The sequence below is a fragment of the Paramisgurnus dabryanus genome, chromosome 2 (assembly GCF_030506205.2).
Source record: "Paramisgurnus dabryanus chromosome 2, PD_genome_1.1, whole genome shotgun sequence".
Lineage (NCBI taxonomy): Eukaryota > Metazoa > Chordata > Actinopteri > Cypriniformes > Cobitidae > Paramisgurnus > Paramisgurnus dabryanus.
In genome coordinates, this window is record NC_133338.1 from 9,451,361 (window position 1) to 9,467,540 (window position 16,180).

General features: G+C 38.5%; 1 protein-coding gene across 1 annotated transcript; it reads left to right on the top strand.

Annotated features, from left to right (window-relative positions):
* Positions 1–9,465: 9,465 nt before the first annotated feature.
* Positions 9,466–13,458, top strand: LOC135783653 (uncharacterized). The gene is made up of 8 exons (XM_065294413.2): positions 9,466–9,634; positions 10,188–10,302; positions 10,616–10,874; positions 10,978–11,251; positions 11,488–11,662; positions 11,766–11,842; positions 12,872–13,052; positions 13,220–13,458. Exons 1-8 carry the CDS (start codon positions 9,476–9,478, stop codon positions 13,456–13,458), a joined length of 1,479 nt encoding a protein of 492 aa, XP_065150485.2. The 5' UTR covers positions 9,466–9,475.
* The last annotated feature ends 2,722 nt before the right edge of the window (positions 13,459–16,180 follow it).

Below are 16,180 nucleotides of genomic sequence, written 5' to 3' on the forward strand. Positions count from 1 at the left end.
GCGTGTGTGTGTCAAAAGGGTTTATGATTATGTGTGTACGAAAGACACTGTGTCTTAAGACACTCACTTAACATTAAACTGATTACACATGAGATTAAATTGAAAGTTAGTTTGAACGAAAAACTGTTATCCAATCATAGCAGTGGGCGTTTACTTCCAAGTCGTCAATGCAGCCCGCCCATTAAAACGGATCATTTCTCTAACCAGCCTCAAAATCAGGGTACAGAATGGCCTATTACTTATTGCTTTTGATGTTTTTGGATGTAAAAACCATGCAAACGTCATGAGTAGACCTCAGACAACAGTATAAAGCAATAAAAACGACAGAGGAAGGGCACCTTTAACCTACCATTTTGATCAGTGGTGATAACTCTGTGTCATGCACACCATCCTTTTTAATGTTACCAGTAACAAAATATTCATAGCACCACTCCTGCATAAACCGTGGGGCGGGTCCTCCTTGGGCAATGCTCACAGCAAAAATTTCACCAGCCACTCTAGAAAAATATGCATATTGTACATACAGAGATATTTAAAAGATTGAGTTCAGTTTTCATTGCTGTAATTCAAAGAACTGCAGTTAGGATGAATTAAAAGCAGAGACATTATTACAAAGGTATGTCTAGTAATCTGCAGAAAGAAAACTTGGAATATCATGGGAAGATTGAAAATGAGATGTTATGTAATGAAGAAGTAAACCCAAAGTCAAAGACATACTTGAAGAGCTCGTTATCTACATCGTTGAGGGAGTACTTCGGCATTTTTCCATATTCCACATCACCTTCAAGAGACGATTTCCAATACCAGCAACCATTGCTAAATCCAGAACAAATAATAAAAAAGCATTAGGCGAGAGAGAGGCAGCCATGACCAACACCACACATGTATTCATGTAGAATGTTGCCTATAGATTCAGAATGATTAGATATAGTTTAACAGATTAATAAATTAACAAATAAATTTTTTTTAAACTTGGTACTTATCTACATACTGGACAAAAATTCTTTCCTCAATGCCCCTGTATCAACTCCTGCTTCTCCCAGGAAAGTGATCCCTGCTGAAAACACCAGCATCAAACCAGCATGGACCAGCATGGGAATTATGCTGGTCTATGCTGGTTTAGCTGGTGGTCACAGCACACCAGCACCAAAACACATTATATGCTGGTATGACCACCATGGGATGCTGGTGCTAATGCTGGTTTAGCTGGTGCTAATGCTGGTTTGTTGCTGGTTTAGCTGGTGCTGATGCTGGTTTGATGCTGGTTTAGCTGGTGTTCACTAGCAAACCAGCACCAAAACACAACATATGCTGGTCTTGCTGGTATGCTGGTTTTTTCAGCAGGGATTTTCAAGGGATTTATGGGGCTTCCTAATTTTTGCCGTTTCCACAGCTTCAGACCTCTCTCAACCATGTTGTCTCTTGACACACAGATTTCAAATGTCTTTGTGTTATTTATGAACTTTGCCAGGTACTACATTAAACTGATGTAATGATCACTGTTGGATAAGTTACCATGAGATATGATCCAAATCAGAGCTCTGTAATTTTTCTGGCCCTTCATCTAGACTAAAGTAAAAACAATACACACTCTTTCAAATATAGATACTCAGGTTTATACAGAGGTTTAAACAAATGTATAAAGAAATATGTTTAAAAGAGAACAGTAAGTGAGATTATGGTATAATGTTACCATATAAGTAAACATGTCTGTGAAAATCAGTCTAAAACCACAAAATCAAATTGAGATTAAAAGGTTAAAAGTTTGATTTCAACCATTAATTTCACATCAATATCAATCTTTGACATGATTGCTAATACTGTTAATATAAAAGATATCAAGACTGTGTTTCCACACAATGTTCTTTTCATTATGTACCATGATTTGATCTAGAAAACAGTACATATAAAAATTACTTTAGCTGAGTTTTCACAAGCAGATATGAAAGTGACAAAAGATTTGAAAGGGAGTCATTACAAGATATTACCTTTCTCCACAAAAGCTGGCATGGATTTCTAATTCTGACACCGGAAACGTGTTTGTGCATATTGGGCATTGGGCCTCATCTTGTGTCTAAACATTTCAAAAAAGAAAAAAGGTTATAAAGAGGGCAGTTTTGTAAAGATAATTGATAATTAACTCTTTCCCCGCCATTGACGAGATATCTCGTCAATTAAGAGAAAACGCTTCCCCGCCAATGACGAGATTTTCCACCAGGTGGCGCCCTTCCGCAACTTTTTAAAACCGGAAGTATTGCCCTATGGCAAGCTGCTGCATGTCCGTGTCTGTTTTAAAGATCGCTCTGAAAGGATCTCTATGAAAAGTCCGTCACAAAAATGGAATTATTTTTGCTTTTTGCTCAAAATATGGTGTTTTTGCAAAAACCTACCCATATTCAAAAGCTGATTGCAAAAGAACCACTAAAGGTAGGATGAAACGGGTTTTTTTGTTTGAAAGCAGAGGGTCTGTTCTTTCATTTGTTATATTGTATGTTTATATATTTAAATAAGAACATTTTCTGGAAGGCATTAAACTTTGGTTAAAATCATGAAAAACGCTGGCGCTGGCTGGCAACTTTTTTTAAAAACGCTGGCGGTGAAAGATTTAATTCAGCTTTTGATTATGTACCTTCTGTATATTTTGTGTAACATTGCACAATGTTGCATCTCTAGAAGGCCTATGGTTTGGACTAAGAGATGCCTCCTCTAATGCTGCATTTACACCAACCGCGGTAGAGGCGTGAAGCGCGAGTGATTTCAATGTTAAGTCAATGTGCAGACGCGTTGACGCGGGTCAGAAGGTCCCGCGTGTGAAGCTCGCGCGAATTGAGCGTTGTGCGCGGTACGCACAAATGGTGCTTTTGTGCATTTTGTGGATCACGCGAATTTGGGGCTGACGCCCAAGTTGAAAGATTTGAACTTTGGCGGAATTTTGCGCCGCGTTAACCAATCAAGAGCCTGCCTGCTGCTGTGGTGGCAGCCCCCCGGAGTCACTCACTCAAGCAGTCACTCGAAGCTATATGACACAAGTTGTTATTTCTATAGAGGAGACAGGAATAAAAAGGACCTCGCTTGGAAGAGTGTCAGTAAGGACTTTGGGCAACCTGGTAAGTTGTAATACACACTTCACTTTTGAGTCACGTGACGTTTATTTTCCCCCTATAGTAAGGTTACCCAATACAAACTGGTAACTCTCTTGATAAATGCACAAGTAACATCAGTCATCTTGCAAACAAACACTCGCACAGCAGTTGCCCCTCCCACTAGAAGTGGATTTTGCTTCGGACGCGCGTCAAATGCTTGCTTTTTCCGCGTGAATGCATCCAAATTGTTCAAGCGGCAAACCACGCGCGGTATACGCGATTTTGACGCCCAAAACGCGTTTGGTGTAAACTCAGCATAAGAACACCACATCTTCTTCCTGCAAAGAGAACAAAAACATGAAGTTGTACTGATAGAATGCTAGCTAGGCTAATGAAGCAAAAACACCTCTTAAAACTAGGTGTTCTTATCACCACATAGACTTACCTCAATTTCAGAATTTTGCACGCTGTCACACTTGTCAACATCCAAAGCCAGTGTCTGGAGTGGCATCACTGTCTGGCATTTTTTACATGTTGCCTTCGGCATTTTTGCAAATTCTGGTGCATCTGGTGGCAGTGGTGTCATATCAAGCTCATCTTGCAATGGTACAATATAAAGCAAATTTCTCCCACCATTTGAAGCACTTTTGATGACTGATCCAGTGTATCCCTTCCAGAGGTATTGCTGATATTCTTCTCCTTCCATTACCACCTATATTAGCAAATAAGTCAACTGAAATTAAAGAATAACTGTACAGTGTGCTTTAAAGTTCTGTACTGAATGGACACATGCATATTAAGGCATTTTAACTCCAAGTTATTAAAAAAGCTCACCTGCAGATTTGAAAAAAAGCCATCTGTCTTGCAAATCATTCATCTTAGAATAGGTTTCCTGCAGTAAACTTGATAACTACATGTAATGAGTTTAAGAAAACCAGTTAAATACTAATACCGTCACTACAATGCATCAAACCACACAACAAATACTTAATAAAAATATGTGTTTGATCATCTTTACCTCTGCATGAGTTATGTCAGATGCTACAGACAGTGTCCTCTTTCCAAGGCCTGCCTGCATGAGTTCAGCTCCTCAGAAATGGATGGGGTCGTATCAGATTTACAGCAAAGTAATGACGAAGACAGATCAAAGGTTTTTCCTGTCTTTGCCAACACTGCAGGTCTCTGACTTTTAGCAAAATGTATTTTGTTTTTGCCAGAGCTTTTAAAAAATCCAGGGAAAGACCTACAAATTATAGAACAGGTAAAACAATTTGTGATTACTTTTGAGTAGCAACATGTCTGCAAATACTGTGTTTTTAAATAAAAAATAATTGACAACGGCCCACTGAATTATTAGAAAATAATGCACACGTTGTGTCATTACACCACATAGGGCTGCACGATTAATCGTATTTTTATCATGATAACGATATGTGCGCCCCACGATTAGTTAGAGACAATCGTCGCGATTAATGTGTAAAGACCAAGCACAAAGCAGACGGTCTAGAATCAAGCAATGTGTTTGCTTGATACGGGCGGAGTCAGAGTAAACGGAGTGGATATTTGCAAGCGCGGGCTGTTTTATAAGTTGGCATCACGAGATTTACAGTCCTTTATCTTAAACTAACATAATGGCAGAGCAACAAGAAAAAATTGCAGAAATACGTACGTTTGTTCCCGAAAAGGGTCATATACTTCATTGTTTGGATATTTCGGATTTGAGGAAAGTGATGTTGATTAGGTAAGTTACGAGTCTTCTGCAAACTGTGCTTTTGTTTCATCCAAACGTGAAATATCAAGATTTTTAACAGCTGAAGACACAAGCCGCAACCATAAAAAACCCCGACCATCCATGATGTATATATTATAGCCCTGCATTTCAGCCTTTTTGTCGGGTTTCGGTCAATTTTAACGTCACAGTTGATACGCAGGCCAGGCCTCTGCCTTTTTTAGGCTTCTTCATCTTTTTATATTTTTCTATTTAATTAAAAGAAACATTGAGCCTTTGATGATTGTAAAAGAAAGACGTTTAACCTATCGCACAAGTCCGCTATTCACACAGATACATTCACAATGCACCTGTTGCAAAGGTGTTTAGCGTCTCCGCCCGCAGCACCGGGGGAAAATATAAATGGAGGACTGGATTAAAACATTAAATACTGCGCATAATCTATGCACACAGCATCTAAGACACAATCTATAAAAAAACGTCTTCCTGTAGTCATGTAAGAATGCTGTGTAATTTTTTCTTGTTTGTTTATTTTGTTTCGTTTTGTATAGCCTAGCCCTTTTCATTATTTTTCTGCACTCCGACGCGACTGCGAGCAACAGAGCAGCCTGCCTCCACTTTTTAAAAATAGTGTGTGTTGATAATAAACATTTAAACAAACATTGTTATATGCTGAAAATATATATTTTATATAAATGTTATTTTAGGCAAGTGAAGTCTTAATTTAAGAGGCTCAATTGATCAAACATGTCGTTAGCTTGCAGTCGGCCTCTAACCGCTTGGTCATCAACAAAAACCTTAATTTAACAAACACAAAATGCTCTAAAATGTAAGAAATAAAAGATATTTAATTATGTTGACAGTTAAAATAAAACTGAACTGCTTTAATTGCTGTAAGAGTATCAGCTACTATTGAATCTGTGTAAAGAGTTATTTTTGCTATTTCTGCTGATTTCTTTTGCAAAATCTATGCAGAATTTTGCGGAATGATTTTAAATGTTTTAAAAAGAGAATGGGAGCTGTGAATATTACAAACAATAAAATATTTTATAATATATAAAATATATATAGCCTAAAATATACATGGCTGTATAGTGTAAAAAAATACTGAAGTGAATAGAAGTTCCTTTATTTAGAGAATGATCGTGATTTCTAATCGTGATCAAAAGTTTGAGCAAAACAATCGTGATCATCATTTTTCCTGGAATCGTGCAGCCCTAACACCACAGGTGTGCATTATTTTCAAATCATTCAAAGGACCAGAGTAAATTATTCTGCTTATACCACGATTACCATGTACATTGCTCTGGTGGTTGTTTTTAGACATTTGACAGATTAAGTGTGCTTTTGTCAAACAATAATGCATACCCATGAAACATTTCTCAACCAATCAGAATAAAGCATTTAACAGCCCTGTGGTATAAATATCCTTCTATCGCTATATGGCACATAATTAAGGAATGTTTTAATATTCTGTCTAACACTTCAACTGGCCCTTTTAAATATGCTTGCTTTTCTACCTAGCCATTTCATGCTCCACTGTTGGTCTTGGACCTGACTGTTGAACCTGGCTCTGACCCTTTCTTGTGCTTTCACCAGGGATCACTCTGGCAATCAGGGACATGAAATGTTGAGCGGCCTCCGTTGCAGCACGTTGATCATCAGTGATGGGAATAACGGCGTTATAAGTAATTGGCGTTAGTAACTGCGTTATTTTTTTCAGTAACGAGTAATCAAATAAATTACTGTTTCCCCCTTTATAATGCCGTTATCGTTACTGACATTAAAATGCTGCGCATTACTAAAATTGATCTTACTGTAGTGATTTTCAGCCGCGTATGCTCACTCTCTCAGCCAAACACTGTTTTTCTCTTGTGTGTGTTGTGAGAAACATAACGGATGATGATTGGCTTAATTTCCATCGGTAGCCAACCAGAGGCAGAGTTCACAAAAAGGCCCGCCCACACGCGCAGTCCAAGTTAGAGGAGCGAGCAGCAGTGTTAAAAAGTCTGAGCAACTTGGTCACTTTGTCGCTAGATTTAGCAACTTTCTATCACTTTAGCGACTTTATAGGACAAATCTAGCTCTTTTCTGGCGTGGTTGGAGACTTTTGTAGACTGACATGAAAATACGCGTCGTTCTCTCTTCTCAACGAGCAGCGGTGCTGCTGCTGACGGTGCCTCATCTCAAAGCACTGACATGCAGCCCGGTCATCGCGCATCAATCACTCCGAAAACACCGGCGACAGGGCGATGGCAAGTACAACAAGCTCAAAGGTAGCGGTCGCAAACACAAAGTATAAAGCACTACTTTTCCATTGTTGAGGTGAAAGGCAGGAATGTTTGTGTAATGTGCAACTTATGCCCATGAAGAAAAACTCTCTCCACGTCTGTGGCAAGTAATTCTGATCTAATAAAGCACCTCACATCGTCACATGCTGCCACAAAATTAGTGATTTCTCTTTAGTATCCATTTTAGTCATTTAACATATTTAATTTTGTAAGGGGCATTCAAGTTATTTGAAATATACCTTTTTTTTTAAGTAACGCAGTAATTACTTTTCCTGGTAATTAATTACTTTTATAATAATGTAACGCAGTTACTAACTCAGTTACTATTTGTGAGAAGTAATTAGTAACTATAACTAATTACTTTTTTAAAGTAATGTTCCCAACACTGTTGATCATACTGGAAATAAGGTTTTGGTGCAAAGCACTAATGTGAAATATTAAGTAAATCATTTTGATTAGATAGGTACTAAAAAGGTAATATCATACCTGTGGTTGTGATCTGGCTGTCTGGTTTTCCATTGGCCTCGCTCTTGGCCTGTCGGTTCTTTTGACGTCCTTCAAACTTGTGGAGAACTTCCTGTATTTGGTTCGGCCCGAGGTCCAGCAGTGTTCACACCACAGGTGGGTCGCCCCAGAGTTCGGCAACAGCCGCTCCGAGACCACCTGTTTAGAGCGGTCTCGGAGCGGCTGTTTAGTGCGCACCCGAGTGCGGCTGTTGTGGTCACACTGACCCAAACGCATCGTACTCGGAGCGACACGTCATTTGGGCCGACCTAAACAGTGTATATGTGAAAACACCCTAAGATAACATTTTTTAAATGCGAAGAATTTTTTTTTACAACAATTTAATAGGTTTGCTCTCAAATACTGTATGTTTGATTGAATAATATTGACACAAAAGTTACACCATATGGTTCCTGTTGTCTTCATGCTCTGTGTATCTGATCCTGATAATTATCAGCCTGACACATAGGAAAAATTACATTCTGAATACTTAATGCACTGTATTTAAAAGTAATTTAACTTATAAGATTTGCCTTTCAAATGAATATGAGAAGATGGTTATTGCAATTATCCCCTCTTCCCTAGGGCCATGCTCAGATCAGCCCTTCTGAAAAACCAACATCTAAGATGCTATTTAGGGGCTGTCGGAAGGGCCATCCCATGCAGTATGACCAAATTGTACTCATGTTGGATGGCCAGTTAATTACAGTGGAAAGTGAGGACATCTCAATGGCACTAGGACTCCTCCTGTGTGTATTTTGCATTTGGAATCCAGTATCCTAAAGGACTGAAAAAGACACCAGCCTTTGTGAAGTGTGTTGCTTTGAAATTTAAGGATGCAGCTGGACTTCCTTTCATTGCAAAAAGGGTGTACAACTCAATCTGTGAGTAGACAGGATTGAATATTCCTTTGTTCTGCATCTTTCAGCCTCTTCCAGTTGTATTTCCATTGTCCACAGTTTTAGAAAAAAATTAAGAGGCACTGCATAACTCTGATTCTGTTTGCGGTTAGTTGTGTATAAGCAATTTTTTATTAATTTCAAAATAAATTAATCTTATTTAAAAGAATATAGATTTTAAAAATAAAGAGCTAAGTAAGTGGATTTATTTATTTGTATGTGAATAAAATCTGAGTTTAATTCTGTGGTTGTATATGTGTATTTTCAGTGATTTGTTGGCACTGATTTTTTCTAAATTACATTATCCCTTACATATAAAAAACACAAAACACCTTACACTTTAGAAACCTTTTAGAGGCAGAAGGTTGTTGCCGCTAAATAAGCCCAGACAGTGTGATCTTTACCTATCTATTTATCTCATAACGAAGTTATTTAACAAGAAACATTGTTTTAAAATATTTTTTAGTGCGTTTTTAGCGAATGCATTCCTTTCACCATGTAAACTATTTATTTTCGGTTTTAAGACACGGCATTCATGAACACACAGTGTGGCATTTGTAAAATGCATATTTATATTTTAAAGGTGCCCTTCCACACAAAACCGTTTTTACTTGTATTTTTTGATATGTGTTAGGTCTATATGTGTCTGTGTTGTGTCGGGAATGTGAAAATGAACTTCTACCTCCTATGTCAGCTTTAGCCACTGAAAAGAAATAAGGGGAGAAATTAGGTCAGTTGAAAAAGCTGATCAGTGTGACGTGGAACTGATCGAGCTCATTATTATTCATGAGCTCTCCCACTTGAGGCCGCACCCACAGATTTCGTTCAGCTCTGTGAGTTTTCTATACCGCAAGGATGGCTGAACGTCAACGTGCTTGTGCCCTATGCAGGAATAGAGGTTCAACTATGCACATGTTGCCCAAGAACAGAGAATTAAGAATGAAATGGCTTCAGTTCATTTTTGGAACAATGCCAAACCATGATCATTCCAATGTATTTATATGTTCATCACATTTTGAAGAGAGTGACTTCATAAACTTCGGGGAGTACAGCAAAGGCTTCACGACACGGTTGCGGTTGAAGCCTGGAGCAGTACCATCGCGGCAGTCTACGGCCAGTGTCCAGCCTGTAAGTAAAACAATTATCTCAAGGAAATGCTATATTATACAGGTTTCATGCACTCGCTTGCCTAGCAGGTTTTATGTTGATTTGGACTATTCTAGCACTCGCTAGCCAAGCTAAGTTCATCCGATAAAGCTAAAAATGAGTTGATAACAGCTGTTGCCAAGCTGTAATGTTATTGATGACGCAAAGCATATTTTTGCGAATGATATTATGAATTAAAAAAAGTTCAGCGCAATAATAAATCCTCAGTTGGCTAAGCACTGACGTGATTTACGAGACGCTGTTGCAAGTCATGATTACCTCAATGTAAAAACATAGCTATTCAGCGATTTTGTCGTTATTACCAAACACAATTAAGTTGGTTAATCAAGAGTAAACCCTAATTTGAATAAGGATCTCATGAATGGTTAGACTTTGTTTTTATTGCATTTAGAGTTACATCCATGTAATTTTTTTGTCAGATTGTTTTCCAACACTTTTAGATTTCAGGACACGATTTGATTTGCTTTATTAGTTGTTCTCTGCTAACATCGTCGTGTCGTTTCTTATGCCACAGAGCACATCGGGGACATCTTTCAGCCATGCATTTTCACAAACAGACCCACCTAATCTGTCATCTCGGAGGACTCAGCTATCAATGGGTACTCTACGACATCATGTCAAAAGCAGAGGTTAGTGATGTTTTTTGTATTTTTAAATTGTTCATGTGTGTAATAACTGCAGTTATGCAGTGTTGTAGTTGTGGCTGAAAAGATAACGGTTACTTGGTTCATAAATCTGTCAGACTTCAGAAATAGTGTTTGTTAATTATAGTTAAATAGTTAATTTGTATGATACTACATGCAGTCATCCTCCTGATCATGATCACTCATGTTTCACAGACCACCCATAGTTTACACTCCTGAGGCAGTACTTTATGTAACCTGTCTGTTATTGTTATTTAAAGTGTGTTACAAACCAGTAATATACAGCAATGTGCTTTAGGAACACAAACTACTGGCTGTTCTGAAAGTGTGAACATTGGCACAACTACAGCAGATGCACCTTGGGGACCTCTGACCTCCACGCCAATCAAGGTAGCACATCCAAGGCCAGCTAAAAGAATACGGTTAGAAGAAGAGGAGGAATATGACACCAGTCATTCTACAATCATCCCAGAACCACATGACTCAACATATGACCCAGCTAACTCTATGACAGATGTCACTGATGTGACAGACATGACAGATTCATCACAGCTATTGTAAGTGTAATTGGCTTATTTTCTTCTTAGAAAGACAGACACTGTCAATGTCATATGAATGATTAAACTAACATAATGTTTTCATTGTTTATGTTACTCACAGTGACACAACTAGATCTGGCTACAAGGACTCCAAGTTCATTGTTTTTGAGAAGTGCCTGCTGGAGCTTTTTGAAACCTGTCCCATATGTAAACGGGTATCTGATGTGAGGCCCCGCAGACGCGGCACCTTCTTGGCAGTTGACCAGATTTGTCATCACTGCAATTTTTTTCGACAGTGGAAAAGCCAACCTGTGATTGGGAGCTGCCCCACTGGAAACCTTCAACTGTCGGCAGCCATATATTTCACTGGCACTTCATTTTTCCAGTTACAAAAGGTATTGTTGTAGTACACTTTCAGCTGCATACCCTACAACACACACATCACGTGGACCCATTCGATTTTCTATATGTCTTCAGCTCTTAACTTGTTACATCCGTTAATACTTCGAACTTGGAAGTTTTTCAAAAGCTTGATGCCACGCCACACCAATCAGAGTTTGTGTTGTACAATGCCCTTTATCTCTGGACAAACAAAAGATGTGTTTTACTGATAATACCAATACTTTTGTAGGTATTCAAAGCCATGCATCTGAAAAGCATTGGACACTCCACATTCAGACGGCATGCTAGAAGTTACTTGGAGCCTGCCGTGATCCACAAATGGCATGCGTTCCAGGAATCTGAATTTGAGCACCTGAGGCAGAGACCAGTCAAAATTGGTGGTGACATGAGGGCAGACTCACCAGGTAAAGTTCTGTATGAGATTTGATTACATGTCATATGTCACCCTGGCATGTTTAAAAACATTGCAAACAAATAGTGCTCATAACATCATGTTGATATTTGTAGGCCACTCAGCAAAATACGGTAGCTACAGTCTGATGAACCTGGAAAACAACAACATCATTGACATTCAACTTGTGCAGGTTAGTGGTGTTGTCATAGATGTTTTATAAATGGGTATTTATGTCACAACACACATCAGTCTTGTAAATCAGTTTTTGTGGCACTCTCTTTAAAGGTGCAGTGTGTAAATTTTTGCAATTTTCTAGTGGTGAAATTGCGCATTGCAACTCAACGGCTCAGTCCACTGCTTATCCCTCGCTTTTAAAAATCATAGAGAAGCTACGTTAGCTACCACTAGACAAACATGTCATCGTCGGAGACAACTAAGTAAAAAAGTTTGTCCTATAAGGGTTTCTGTAAAAATATGGCGCCACAAAATGCCAACTTCCATGTAAGAGGACCCTCTGTGTATGTAGATAAAAACATCATATTCTAAGGCAGTGGTTTTCAATTCCAGTCCTCGGGCCCCCCCTCCCCGAATGTTTTAGATGTCTCCTTATATGAAACACCTGATTTCACTCATCTGCTCATTAATTAACACACTAACGAGCTGATGATCGGAATCAGGTGTTTTTATATATGGAGACATCTAAAATGTTCTGTGAGGGGGGGCCCGAGGACTGGAATTGAAAACCACTGTTCTAAGGTAATAAAAATGTAACGGTTCATTATGAAAGGTCTTTATACACCCCTGATAATATAGTTTTGTATAATATGTTGCATTTCTGTCAAGAGATCCTTATAAAAAATTACACACTGCACCTTTAAATTTCTCTCTCAAACACACACAGACACACACACAGACACGCACGCACTCACACTCACACACACACTCGCACGCACGCACGCACACACACACACACTCACTCACACCTCCACTACAAACCACCTACAATAACACATTCCGTCCAAAACTTTCCCTTGCCTGGGCTAAAACACACAGGCAAAGAAAAACAAGCATGGCATCCTTTTGTACAGACACTGATTCGTTGAAACATTATCTTTTTTTAGCCCCATTTGTGTACTATATGTCTCTCTTTGTGTTTTGTGTCAAAGTACTGCAGCAAAGATGTTTATGGCATATACTTTTTGTCTTTCTTTGTAACAAGAGCAATGAGGTTGGCGGGAGTCACAATATGGAAAAAGAGGGGCTAAAAAGAAGTCTCGAGCTTCTTGAATCCAAAGGTGTGGCTATTGAGTACATCGTCACAGATCGGCATCCTCAAATACAAAAATTTCTTAGAGAGCGCAGCACACAGCACTTCTATGACGTCTGGCACTTTGAAAAGGGTAAACCTTGTCTGTGTTATTTTCTTTTCAAAATATAATGTGATTATCAACTGTATAATTAAAAAAACATTGTCAAAACTCCAATGGGTTTAGATTATAGTGTTTAGAAGTAAACTAATTATTTTGTTTATCAGATTAATTTTGATACCATCTATGTTGTTCATCAGGTCTGTCTAAGAAACTGGACAAAATTTCCAAAGACAAGGACTGTGCAGTTGTGAAGAAGTGGCAGCGTGGCATCAGAAACCATGTTTATTGGTGTGCAACCTCATCATCCACAGGGACAGAGAAGGTTGCAAAATGGACATCGGTTGTGAACCACATCCAAAACAAACACACCTACGACAATCCTGCTTTTCCAAAGTGTCTGCATCCAGTTCGCCAGACAACAGATCATAAGAAATAGTTTCAACCAGGTGTGTACTCCTCCATTGTACATAATGTTGTATAATTATTTTTGTTGTTATTCAGTTATTAATTGACGAAATGTATTTAGGTTCCAAAGCCCTCTTCAAAGTTGAGAAGCTGTTGTCAAATAAGAGGGTCCTTACTGATGTGGAGAAGTTGAGCTCCAAGTACCAGACCTCAACATTGGAGGCCTTCCACAATATTGTTATACGCTTCACTCCAAAAAATGTTGTATTTCCATACATTGGCATGTTGTGCAGGTATGTTTTGTCGTATTAACACTCTATTACTATTATTGTAAAAGGGAAAAATATAGTAAACACGTGAATGGATATTAGAGCTTTCATTACCTATGTAACAATTTGAAAATTGACATAAAGGACCTGATTAAACCTTTGCTATGTCATGCCTGAGTTATGTACACAACGACACCCTATACTTTCAGGTTGTACCTGGCAGCCATGCATTTTAACGAAAATGCAGGGCGTACCCAGGCCAGAACAACATCAGGGAAACTAAGATACAAGGTGCTATTTCCTAAGGCCAAAAAGGGAGCACACACCGTGAAGGCAATGAAAACACAGGCCACATACTGTAAGTTGTTCAACTAATAATTATTATTACAAATGGTCTATACACAGTTAAGTACATCATGTACATTTATTTTTCTAGGTTACATCTTCAACATGATGGCATTTCTTTTCGAGGACATAGTGCCCAACAACCAGCCATATGTGGAGGAGTTGCAGAAAGTTCCAGTCCCTGATACTCTGGCATCACAATATGAGCATCCTCCCCTTGAAGAAGCCATTGCTGCCTACGTATCTCGGTTCAGACAAGGGGAGGTCTAAATCCAACATACTGGCCTGCAGCATCTGGGAACTCCATACGGATACGCTGGACCACACAGGACGGAATGACCACACGAACCTTTCTCCCCAAATAGCCCCAGCACCAGCTGACAAAAGTTCGGTATGCTAGGTGCCTGCAACGCCTGCCAAAAAGCAGAGGACAGTGTCTTTGTAAATATGTTCATTAGAGAGAATCACTACACTGACCGTGGTTTTGAACTGTCTTATTTGTTTTTGTATAAAATAATAAATATATCTTTGTTCTAAATGTTGTGCAGCTTTGTATGTGTAATATTACCATGGTCTACATTATATTATATATATATATATATATATATATATATATATATATATATATATATATATATATATATATATATATATATATATATATATATATATTGCACTTACTTTTCATAACCCCTGACTCGCAAAGGGCCATAGTCTGCTCTGTATACGTTCATGGCATTTTGGAGAGAATAAATGTTTAGACAAACAGGTTCCAGCCCTGGGTGGAGAGTCATACATTGTATGGGGGTAATAGTTTGTCCAAGTCGTCTTGCTACCTGTAGAGTCAGATGTTGGAGTAATGACAATCGACTTGAAATATATATAAAAAGTAGCCTTATCACCTAAAGCAGCACTTTTGTCTATATTACCGGTGGTGTTTCCCTGCAGCACACATTTTCTACTTCTGTGGGCATTCTGACACAATTCCCGCACGTGCACCTGATAAAGCAAAAGGTAGGTCAGATTTTTTGCGAGCCAGAACTTATTAGGCTAATACATTTGTATAAATTCGGCTGCTTACGTAAGGGATCATTTTTAATTTGATATGAGTCTTTTCAGACGGTGCGAGTTAACGTCTGGGCTGACTTTCACCTTCAATGGAATTCCATCGCGATAATTGATCTCTCGCAAAATAATATGAATTAAAATTAAAAAATCCGTTGCCATTAGCAGCGATTATATATAGATTTAACAGACCCATACATGTGAATGGAACTTAATGCAGCATTATGAAGAAAATGCATGCATCGTATTTTTTTTTTGTCTAAACACATTTGGCCACTAACCAATGGTGTAATGGGTTAAAATTGAAAGTCAGAAGACAATTGCCACGAATACATTTTATTACGTTTCAAAGTGCTTGATGGTTTACTATTACCATTCAGATACATCCATGGCCAAACGAGCTGGTTGTGGTTCTTCTGGTGCTTCTGTCTCCTCTTCAGATTCAGGGTCATAAATATATGGCAATATACCTGAAGAAGCCATTCTGCCGCAATTCCAGACAACTGTAAAAAAAAGTTCCTCTAGCCTAGACTACCTATTACGCTGGGTGAATGAATAACCATGCTCTCGAATCCTTGCGGTTAGCCAATCGGAGTCAAGCAGCTTAGCTCATTGAATATTAATGAGAACTGGCTCAAATCGAGCTGAGTCTTCCTGCAGGACTTCTATACCACGCTAGAATGGCTTGAAACAAGGTAAACAAGGCATTTTTTTCACATAAACGGTTACAGCGTCCATGGTACACTTCAGACTTTACTACAATAGCAATAAAATACGTGTGGCAGGGCATCTTTAAAATATACTGTGCCTGTCAAAATGATAATTTGCAGCATCCAGGTCACCATGTGATATTAGTTAGGAGTGGTTGTTATCAAGGAATCACACACCCAGTTAACAATCAAAATCAAGCTTTCAAGAGCGCTGTGCAATAACATAAAAGATTATTCATCTTTTGTGTCAAGTGTCAATTATAGAACCATATTAACTTGTCTATGGCTTGTCTATGGTAGTATCTGGCACAATAATGAGCCGTACTAGCACAAAAATGAACCACTGTAGGTTTATTGACAACAA

What these genes read in the sequence shown, in the direction of transcription:
- LOC135783653 (XM_065294413.2), top strand. Translation starts at nt 9,476, where the DNA reads ATGCCAAACCATGATCATTCCAATGTATTTATATGTTCATCACATTTT. An exon ending in CTACGGCCAGTGTCCAGCCT is followed by an intron (nt 9,635 to 10,187) that starts GTAAGTAAAACA and finishes CTTATGCCACAG; the next exon opens with AGCACATCGGGGACATCTTT. An exon ending in TTGACATTCAACTTGTGCAG is followed by an intron (nt 11,843 to 12,871) that starts GTTAGTGGTGTT and finishes CTTTGTAACAAG; the next exon opens with AGCAATGAGGTTGGCGGGAG.